Below are 11,159 nucleotides of genomic sequence, written 5' to 3' on the forward strand. Positions count from 1 at the left end.
TGTCACATATACATTGTTAAAAAGTTGTTAAAAAAGTATTATTAAAAGGACTTTTTTTCCTTTTACAAATATTAGCTTGTCAATGATTATGCCACCATACAAATCCTATAGTAAAATAAAATGAACGTATTGTACAAGTTTTGTGAGCACTATTATTAGGAAGCAAAAACACATTTGCTTTTGAAGAAATATAACACTATAAAGTGCAAGTAAAGGCAAAAATGTAAATACCTTACGGAAACATGGTTGAAAAAAATTTATTTAATTTTTTTTTACTGACAAATTCAAAAAGATGCAAGAAACATAATTTGCATTCATATATGATTAATGTTTTACTCTTACTTTTTGTTCGATCTTTATAAAAACTTAAAATTAAAAAAAACAAACAAAAATAATAATTAGAATAAAAACAAGGATTAAAGAATTAATTATGTTTTTATTTACAGCTGTCAAAATAGGTCATAACCCGTGGACCAACCTCATCCATCATAGATTTGGACCAAATTAAGTTTGAAAAAATTGTATTTTTTTAGAGTGTTACTCCTCCACCACCAAAGGTTTCCACATGCACCTCCCCAACATTAATTATTTATTTTTTTAGACATCTTCTATTTATAGTTTTTGGTTTCATTTTAATTGAACATTTTAGAACTTAGTATTTCCATTCCCTTTTTTTTTTGTTTCATTCACTTTCTCATAATAATTATAAATTAATTCATATTTCATTTTAAACTGTTTTAAGCATTTGGATTTTCTTTGTTTTAATAAATTCTAGTTATTTAAATTTTTATTATTTTATTTCAATTTATTTATCACTCTTTTATTTTATAGTTATTTTTTAAAAAAAATTATAGTTAATTGAATTTTCATTAATTTGTTCTAATTTATCTTATCACTATTTTGTTTCATAATCATTAGTAATGAGTAATTATTTATCCATTGTCAAAAAAAGTCTCCTTTCTATATTATTTATTGTTTATTGTAGACAAAATGATGTTTAGTAATAAATACATTCCTACTTTGTGTTATTGTGAGAACACGAGTTAAGATTAAGTTTAGTTAATTTATTAAATTTTGATCAATATTTTATGTATAATTAGAATTAGTCTCTTTAAAAATTGATATAAAAAAACATCTTTATACTTTTAAAATGCCTGAAATACATCTTTCATTTTGAACTGCATTAAGTTTTTGATAATCTATATAATGAAAAATATGAAGTGACATATTTAAGTTGACATGTCTTTATAATCAATTACAATCTATTTAAAATCGTTTACTAACAGAATATAATCCGTTACTAAAAGTAAGATATGTGAAAAATAGTATTTAATACTTTGAAATGGTAATTGATTATTAACAAGGATAGATAATCAACAAGGTTTAAACGATTACCACCATGTGTCAACTTAAACATGGCCACATTATCTTCTTTGTTATAGAAATCATAAAAAACTTAACACCATCTACAATAAAAGATGTATTCCACAAATTTTTAAAATATAAGAACATTGTTTGTATAAACTTTCAAAGAAGAACGAATTTCAACTTCATATTAAAATATGGAGACAAAGAACATACTGAACCCTACAAAGAATATTGTTTAAATTATTCACCACATTCTTGTCCATTTCACATTCAATGACAATATTGTCAATTTATAACAACTTCACTTTTGTCTCGTAATCACATGTTATATGTGCATTCTTACTTAAGGAAACAATATACTAAAATAAAATAATGGAAACATATTTAGGTTAGTCCCCCTTTATTTCTTAGAGATTGTCGACAATATATTTATTTTGTATCCCATTTGCATTGCATGCAAATAACCTGTAATATGTGACAATATCCATTGATTTAAATGGCAGATACCCAAAACCTTCAGAATTTCAAGAATTATTCAAAAGTGCAATAAACTGCTGATTAATTTTACTAATTTTATTTAACTAAGTTTTGCTTGGAGCCATATAATGCATGAAGTTACTTTAAATCTTGTCACAGGAAGGGAAAAAAAACAACAGCTTGAGACATTTTCAAGAACTTCGTGTAATTACATTCGAACCTCCCTTCACAATACTATATTAGCCATTATAATTATCAATTGTCTGTTTCAACAATAAGATACAAACCTGTCAACATCTCAATCTCTCTTATAACACACCAGAGTACAAGGTAGAGGGTGCGAGATTATAATACTTGCTTATGATCTAACTTTAGCAAGTCGGGCCCTAATTTCTTCCATTTCTTCCTCATCATCAACACCCTCTGCTATAGCCTCTTCCTGCAAATAATAATGAATTCCATGATTGGTGTTATGTGTAAGGCAAGAAAGAGCCATGTTTATAAAGAAAACTAGCTATAACTGAACATACCTCTGAGGCTCCAACACTTTGACCAGGTTGTTTCACCCTTTCTTTCCTCACAGCTTCAGGAAGTTGTGCAGCTGTCTCGCCAGCTATTGCGGTCAACACTTTATCGACTTCTTCTTCTATCTCATCTTCTATATCCTCGGAATCTAGTGCTGTGTCCACAGCATCATTTACTATCTCCTCGATAACTCCTGCCTGATAGAGACAATACTACTCATAAATACATATGCGACAACTATCTTCTCTAAGCACAAGGGAGGGGAAGACAAGATTGAAAGTGATATTCTTCCACACCACTAAAAGGACTTTCTAGGTATACCTTAGTCATTTCTTTGCTGAACTCTTGCATTGTCACAGCCATTTCGGGAGCCTTCATGAGATTATTGACCAGCTTCATAACCTCAGCACTTTTTGACAGATGTCCCACGGTACGAGCAATTGCTGCATATACAACCAAAAATCATGAATTTCCAAAAAACAAAATTATAATAACACAAACCCGTCATGATGACTAGTTGCGTAAGAGTTCACAGCTAAAACAGTAATTGATTAATTTATATATTATATATAAGTATATTTATAATAAACACGTACATGAGAGTATTACAAGTATACGATATGTCACATTAGTCATCGCATCAAGCCAAATAGAAAAAAAAAAAAAAAAAAAAAAAAAAACTCACCAAAGAAGGCTGACTATATACAAATCATCCTCTAGCCCATAACAAACCTTCCCTCTGTCTTGGTTTTAAAGGGCTCTCTCAGCTTACAAATTGGGTACAACAATTTCCTCCCCGTACTGAACCATAAAGACTCACCACAAGGCGGTGAGTTACAATGGAGTTTATTCTTTTAATATCTTATTTTGATTTTCGTATGAATTTAATTTTACAATTTTTATTTTTCATTTTAGATTAATAAAATTTAAGGTAGTTGTAGAATTTTAGTCCAATATATCAAGAAGGAAAGTCCCCGATGATAATTGCCACCTAAACTATGTTATGCATATAAAATAGCCTCTTATTTGTAAAACAGTACACAACAAAGCTTGTCATATCACTCCAACGATTTTCTTAAGTTTCCTTGAATCAAAATGGTCTATCTATATACAAGATTTACAACATCACATTACGGTATCATTCCATCCATCTAGCCAACAACTCCAGTGGGTAGAAGTTATATTTGAGTTTTTTTACTCCTTGTAGATTATGGAGTTTCTACCTCAGGTTACAAAGGTAGTAAAAAATGGAGATCTTACCTAAGGATCAGCAAAGACAGAGAATGAAACAGAAAATATGACATATTGTAAGATCCTATTTAAAAACATGAAACTAAATTCATATCGTATAACAGCAATCACCTTAAAATTACAAACTAACACTCACAGAGTGCGAGGTGGGAAGGATAGAAATAGGTGAGAAATAGGGTTGACAGAAATAGAGAGAAGAAGAATACAGTAAAAACCCCTTTGCTAGATTAGGGTTTTTTATGGCTTTCAGTTTTCAGTTAGTGGGTTGTAACAAATCTAGTAATTTTGGGTTATAAAAACCCTATCCTTGATGATAAAAGATAAGCAGAAATATTCAGATAAGTTGTGTGAGAAGTTGGGCAGTGTTACCTGGGTTCCGGTAATATAGCTGTGAGTGTGCGTCAGTGCATTGCTTTAAGGAATTGTGGAGGTGGAGAAATTTTTGGAGTAGGTACCAATTACATGAACAGGTTTGGCACTGGAAGAGGTGGAAAAGGTTGATAGCAGGGGACAGAGTATCTGTCTGTGGGTTGCGGAAGGAGAAAAGTTATTAAAAATTGGTATAAGCCGGGAAGGATGATTACTAACAAGGAGTTAGAAAGCAGAGTGTATATTATCAAAAAGACCTTGACAGATATGTCAGCAACTCAAGATATTATTCAGCAAAAATTAACAATGTTACAGCAGTCCATTGAAAGTCTAGTCTCTTATTTAGCTGTGTTGAATTTGGGTCATCAAGAACCATCTACGTTAAGTATCCAAGAATCTTCATATGTTTCTGCTTCAATTCTTGGACGTGCAGAGCTTCAATTTCCATCTTTTGATGGAATCAATTACAGGGAGTGGGGGGCTAAGGCTGAACAATTCTTTGAATTAGAATTTACTCTGGTGGCTCAACGAGGAAAATTGTTGCTGCTGTCCATGGATGGAAAAGCTCTCTTGGCAACGACATTACATACATCAACCTGATTTCAAGAATAAGTCTTGGCAACAAATTTTACAGGATATGGCATGCCGATTTGATGATAGTGTGTATGATGAACCAACAGTGGAGTTATCAAGATTAAAACAAGGATAATTGGACAAGTATTTGTAGGTTTTCGATTCTCTATTCGCTCAGGTGATTGTGTCTCAATCCATGGGCTTGAGTTTCCTTTTGTCCAGATTAAAGATTGACTTGGAGGAAATTGTCCACATTCGTATGCCTCGACCTTTGCAAGAGGCGGTGCATTTGAGCAGACTTCAATTGGATATTTTAAAGGATTTAGAGAAGAAAATGTTGCGAGGTAGGGTGATAAGTTCTAATACTCAAACCACATGTGTAAGCACAGGGTTGGCACCATGTAATTCTTATCATACATCTTCTATCACCAGTTTGAATTTTGTTTTAGCTAATATGGATACTAAAGGTAACAATTCATCTTCTATATCTCGCAAAGATGTTAGTGACAGAATTGCTAAAGGTTTATGCAGATTTTGAGGTGAGCAATGGGATAAAAAACATAGGTTGAAATGTAAAGTTTGGGGTAAGCTCAATGATATCTTCTCTGTTAATGAAGCAATTGAGTCAGAAATAGGTTGAGCAACAGATTATGAAACTGATCAAATTTTTATTAATCATATCATTGATTTGATTAAAGAAGTAGATGATCGGAATTCACATAATGTTGTGCAGGGAATCACATGATACCCAAGAGTTTTGAGCAGCCACAGAAGTTTTGATTCAACGGACCGAAACAAATCTAGAAGATGCAGTATGGCGTGAACTTCACCAAATGCAACAACAGTTTCCAAATTTTGATTTGTCTTCTTAGATCAGGTCCTAAGGACAAGACCTAGGTTGATGGAGGGTAAATTGTGCACACTGGATTAACATCCCGGTACCTCTCTCCTCTCTATCCAAAAAAACTAAAGACAGAAGCAAAAGATGTCATGTGATCATTTCCCTCAACCAAAAATTCAATCATCAATAAAATCAACTATGTTGACAAATTTATCCACACCATTCAGTTACAGGAGAGATTAAAGAAAATTACTATAGTTAAGGATCAATTATCAAAATCCTGGAATCAAACACAAGTAACTAACTTAGACAGTCCTTAACTGATACAAGGCGAAATTAAGTTAAGGCTAATAAAACATGGAGAAACCTACCAACGCTCTCTCCAAGGTGCATCGATATAGAATTCATTTGTGCTTTATTTTCATAAAGACGGTTAACAGTTTTCTTAGATCTCACAAGTTCCTTGGCAAGTGCCTGCAAATTACACAAATATCACAATAAGGAGAAATTTTTCTCAAAATACTAACCATATCCTTTGAACCTTAAAATCTCAAAAGACTAACATATAGATGCCTAGAAGGCCACAAACAAATGCATCCCAAAAATCCTTTCACTATTAGTTTACTGAATATTGTGACTGATCCTAACCAGCCCACTAACGGACACACTCCATACAAACTTTAAGCTACATAACTGCTAGTTCTTCCTCCAATGCTTGCATAATCCAATTGGTCAATCCCAAAATTAATTAGATTCAACACAAATACACAATGTATTGTAAGGAACAAGACAATAAAAGAGGAAAGAGAAAAATAAATCACATAAGAATTTAATGTGGTTGTACAAATGCTTACATCCTCGACTACACTACAAAGTATATTTTATTTTTGTGTATTGGCTTATATAGCTAAATAGAGAAACATCTCACAGTATTAAGCAAGATGAAAATTTGTAGTAAAAGATAAATTAATATCTTCCAAACCCACATTCAACCAAGGAAACCAATATCCTTCCATTCAGAATCAACTCTGCTCACAACTTACGTAATCAACAAACAAATTTAAGAGGTGATATACCCACGTTCTTCAATCCCTCAAACTTAGGCAAATTATTGCATGACTCTACCAAAAAAACTCACTGGCAGTGACAATAGGAAATCAATATCAAATAAACAAATTACAAGTCACAAAATAAAAGAACAAAAAAGGTCAAACCTTTGCGGAGCCCATGTCATTCCTCTTTGCAGCTTCTCTGATCGCCTTCTGCACACTTTTTTCTTCTCTCTGTATATCTAATAGAAACCCATAAACATAAAATCAAGCAAACCAAAAAACTCATAAAATAAAAATGGTTAGGGTTTAAGAAAGAGAAAGGAATACCGCGAATTTGGCGCTCAATGTTGCGACACTCCTGACGAAGCCTGCGCTGCCAATCCCTCAATAGTTGTTGCGGATTTGGCTTCGGCTTCAGAATGTTCATCACCTTCTCCATTCCCACTGATCCCCAAATCGATGATTGATTTTCAAGAGATCGTAAGGAATTAAAGTTCGCTCACAAAATCAATTGCTTCAAATTTTGTTCTTTTGGCAAAACCTCTGAAGATTAGATCCTACTGAAATTCGATTCCACGAATAATACCCACCATCGTTCTTTTTTTTCCCTTTCACGCGTTTTACACAAAATGTGCTGTTCTAACCATTTTAAAAAATAAGAATAAAGAAAAATAAAATAAAAAGTTTTAACTTTTAACATTATATGATTAATTTCTCATTTAATTTTGAAGCAGGAAAGACTTATCATTATAGTTTGTTTGGATAACGAGTAAATTCAAAAAGAAAATAGATGAGTAGATAAGAACATAATATAATTAAATTGAACATATATTTTATCTTGTTTTAACTATATATAACTAATTAATATTCATTATTTTTGAATTTGATAAAGATCAATTATATCCCATATATATTAATCAATGCAACCAACGGATACTTCATCCGACGGCAGTAACATTATTAGAAGTTCTATAATATGCTTAATTAACTAATTTATATAAGAAATTGTTTTATGTGATGATATTTAATTCTTAGAAAACATTAATATCCAATAAATAAAAACTAACAAACGTCACGATCTTGTTGACAGGAATAAAAAAAATGACTGAATAATTATTTATTTGTTAATTTTCTCCACCTCTAATATAAATCATTTTTAGGACATGTATATGTTTAATATTTAATGTTATGATTAAAAATTGAAAAAAAAAAACCATTTCTCTCTCATTTTACAACTTTTCCGTTTTAGCCTTTAACATATCTTTTTATTTTAGAATATTTTCCAAAAGTCCGATTTTGTGAGACAAAATAAATAGTAATTTTCTATAAACAAAAATTGAACAAGAGTTAACTAAAGAACCTAACTCAATCAAACAAATGATAGATGTTAAACATTGACTACTGTTATCCAATAACATTAACTAAGAGTAAATAGGACAACAATTTAGCATAAAAATATATAATAGATGTTACATTGAATTAAAAGTTATTTTATTAGGATTTTGTGAAATAATATCTTAATGGTGGTTTGATGGTTCTTTTGTCTAAAAATGATTTTTTTATTCAGTTAATTGATTGTTTATTTTTTAAATAAAGGTCTTTTTTAGAATTAAAATCTTTGTATAAATTATATGTATTAATATTTATGAGAGGGAGTATTCTTCTAAGAATACTAATTATATGTATAGGACCAATCTGAATAGGTCTAGGTTGTTATAATAACACAATAATAAATAGTAACATAATGATAAATAATAATTAAGACACTAAACATGATTATAATATGTAAATATGTTTCAAATATATGCTTTTTTAATAAAAAGACTTAAAAGATTTTATTAGACTGTATTTTTTAATATGCCTATTAGGTCGTATATGAATAATATTAGTTGTACATTAATTTTTTATTATAAAGTGATAGGAATCAAATATGAAATAAAATATAATTTGACATAGTTTAATGTAAATGTAATATAATATTTTGAATCAAATGAATATTTTATGATTTGGTTTGTATATTACTTTTACTATGAAATTATTAAATATAAAAATATCAAATATCATATAGTTAAAGTTGTTAAATAGAGATATATGTAGTAAATTTATTTTATAAAATTATTGTTATATTTATAATTTTATTTTTTATTTATATTTATAAATAAATTGTATAATTTTATAATTGAAAAATGACGTTTTAGAATTGACAGATATTTAAAAAAATAAGACGAAAAAGTTTTAGAATGAATAATTTTGTTATAAACGATTTTCATTATTTTATAAGATATAGTCTTTTTAGAAATTATTTTTCTAGAGTTTTTTACTTCTCTCTAAGAGCTATTTTTCTCTGTTCACTTGTTGAGAGATATGAGACCACTAGAGTAATCCTCGCGATAAGTTCTTTAATTTGGACTGATCACTTTCTCCTTTCACGTTTGTTGAGGTTTAGTAAATTTTTTAGTTTATTCATGTTTTTTTGTTACATGTGAGTCTTCTTTCACTTGCATGTATCTTTTTAATCTTCTATATGAGTTTTTGTTGATCATTGATCATAACGGTATGTCCTTATTGTCTGTGTAATATTTCTATGTGTAGATTGAGCACCATGTGAGCTAAAGGTGATTTGGTTATATTATAGCTATTTGAGTCGTTGTATCAGGTGAAGGAAGTTAAAACTTTACTTTGATTATATGCTTGTTTTATGATTATTACTGGCTTACGTTGATAGTTGTGAAATCTTGAGTTAGAGTTTATGCTTGGTTAGTCTTACTAATTTTTAGTTTTTGTTACATATGTGATATTGTGATAAGTCATGTATGATAGAATCGAACAGTGGAATTGTTGTTTCTGTGCATTGAATTTGTGATGTTATGGTAGAACTCATATGGAATGAAAAATTTGTGTACTTGATGTTTAGGATGGTTGATTTGAGATGTTAACTGGTTTTCTAGGTTGCCTTTATTATACTTGAACTAGATAATATGACCTTTATTGAGCCAAGAATCATGAATCTTATGATCATAGAGATGATTAACACTATTGGCTTAAGGAATTTCAAATTACACAAATCAAGCTCAAAAGGAGAAATAGGAGTTTTGTGATATCGTCGAGCATTAATGATAGTGTTGGCACCACTCAAACAATGACTCTCTTGAGTTGGTTACTATTAGGCAACACTAAAGTTAGAGATCTCACTGACTTGATGTTACTGGGTGGTGCTGCTTAGGACCGTTGGGCTCCATTAATTCGAATTAAATCTTAGGAATTCCATGGGTGCTCTTGCTATGTGTCCATGGATTTTTGCTGGCACTGGGAGCCTTATAGCTAAGACTGGGCGAGATTCTTCCAGGGGCACCTCTATTAGAGTTTCACTAAGCGAGACTTCTAGTGTTAGGGGATAATCAGACTGCCATATTTTATTGTTTTGAATGTGATGATGAATTTGTTGATAAGTATGTGTATGTATGATAAGGTATGATGATTTTAATTAACCTTATATGTGATATTAGTTGAGAGGGATGAAGTAAAGTGTGGTTTGTTGTGGAAAATAAAATTCCATAGGGAGCTTCCATTTGTAGTGTATGCATTAATATAGAAGTCCAAGATTGGAGGTTATCTTGATACTTTACTAATCACTCAACTCATATAGAGAATAATGTTGAAGGATCTAGAGTGGCATGAAGTCTTGGTCTGGAAAACTTTTTGAAGTTCTAATAGCCTGTATATGATTAACCTTGTGGGTGGAGGTTATTTATCACAAGTATTGAAGTCTCCTAAGATTCAATATCAAAATATGTGTCCAGATGATTGAGTTTAGGTCTTTGATTTTATAATTTATATCTATAAGATTAGTTGGACTACATTGTATTATGATACAATATGTTTTTATTAATATATGATGTTTCGTTTGAATATTAGCTTATTCTTTTTTTGTTTATGTTATGTATTGTGTTATTCTTTTTGCAATGATTATTTTTTTTTGAACAAATTAAGACATAAGTGTAGAGGAACCTCTTGTGAATGTGAGGAGTCCCCTATCTGAACATTTAAGTGATATTAGATCGTGTTAGATATAATCTTACAACAAAATCATAATATAATAATTTAAAAATATATAGGAGTGATATTATTATAGTCTTATATTATAAGACTCCGCTAATATATTATATATATTGCATTATGTGCATTTTGAATATTCATAATGAGATATTTTATTTTAGTAATATTATGTTTATAATCAAAAACTATAATATAGCTTTTGAAATATTTTGATAAATATTATTTCCATAGACTTAAAAATCCCATATTATTTAAAAGTGAAAAATTAAAAATGATATATTTTAATTAAAATTATTTCGCAATGAAATAAATTATCTTAATACAGTAATTAACATATGGATAATATTATTAAACTTTTATTATGGTGTACATATTACGTATATCAACATTGGATATTCAATATCACTCATAACTTGAACATAGATATAACTATTTTGGAGGTTTATTCGGTTATTTCTTTTGGGCCTTGTCAAGCTTTCTTGCTTGCACCTTTTATCGGGAGTTACTCCCTGTACCTCCCAATTCCAACCCCCACCCCCCTAATTTTTTTGGATTTTTTTTTAAATACAAAATTAATCTTTATGTTTTTTTTTATTTTTACCGTTTTACACCTATTTACTAAAGTTAACCTACTCTTTTACAGTCTG

The 11,159-nt window shown here is 30.0% G+C and overlaps 1 protein-coding gene across 1 annotated transcript; it reads right to left on the reverse strand.

Annotated features, from left to right (window-relative positions):
- Nucleotides 1–1,974: 1,974 nt before the first annotated feature.
- On the reverse strand, nucleotides 1,975–7,085 carry LOC106776941 (vacuolar protein sorting-associated protein 24 homolog 1). The gene is made up of 6 exons (XM_014664426.2): nucleotides 6,784–7,085; nucleotides 6,619–6,695; nucleotides 5,776–5,878; nucleotides 2,692–2,813; nucleotides 2,376–2,567; nucleotides 1,975–2,284 (listed from the first exon to the last, which is right to left on the reverse strand). The coding sequence occupies exons 1-6, from the start codon at nucleotides 6,893–6,895 to the stop codon at nucleotides 2,204–2,206; spliced, it is 687 nt and encodes a 228-aa protein (XP_014519912.1). The 5' UTR covers nucleotides 6,896–7,085; the 3' UTR covers nucleotides 1,975–2,203.
- Between the last annotated feature and the right edge of the window lie 4,074 nt (nucleotides 7,086–11,159).

This window comes from Vigna radiata, chromosome 2 (assembly GCF_000741045.1).
Source record: "Vigna radiata var. radiata cultivar VC1973A chromosome 2, Vradiata_ver6, whole genome shotgun sequence".
Lineage (NCBI taxonomy): Eukaryota > Viridiplantae > Streptophyta > Magnoliopsida > Fabales > Fabaceae > Vigna > Vigna radiata.

Bases quoted from the DNA above. Each gene is read 5' to 3' on its own strand.
- LOC106776941 (XM_014664426.2), bottom strand. From the start codon at position 6,895: ATGGAGAAGGTGATGAACATTCTGAAGCCGAAGCCAAATCCGCAACAA. The intron at 6,696-6,783 runs GTATTCCTTTCT...GGTTTCTATTAG, and splicing joins CATTGAGCGCCAAATTCGCG to ATATACAGAGAGAAGAAAAA. The intron at 5,879-6,618 runs GTTTGACCTTTT...TGTAATTTGCAG, and splicing joins ATGACATGGGCTCCGCAAAG to GCACTTGCCAAGGAACTTGT.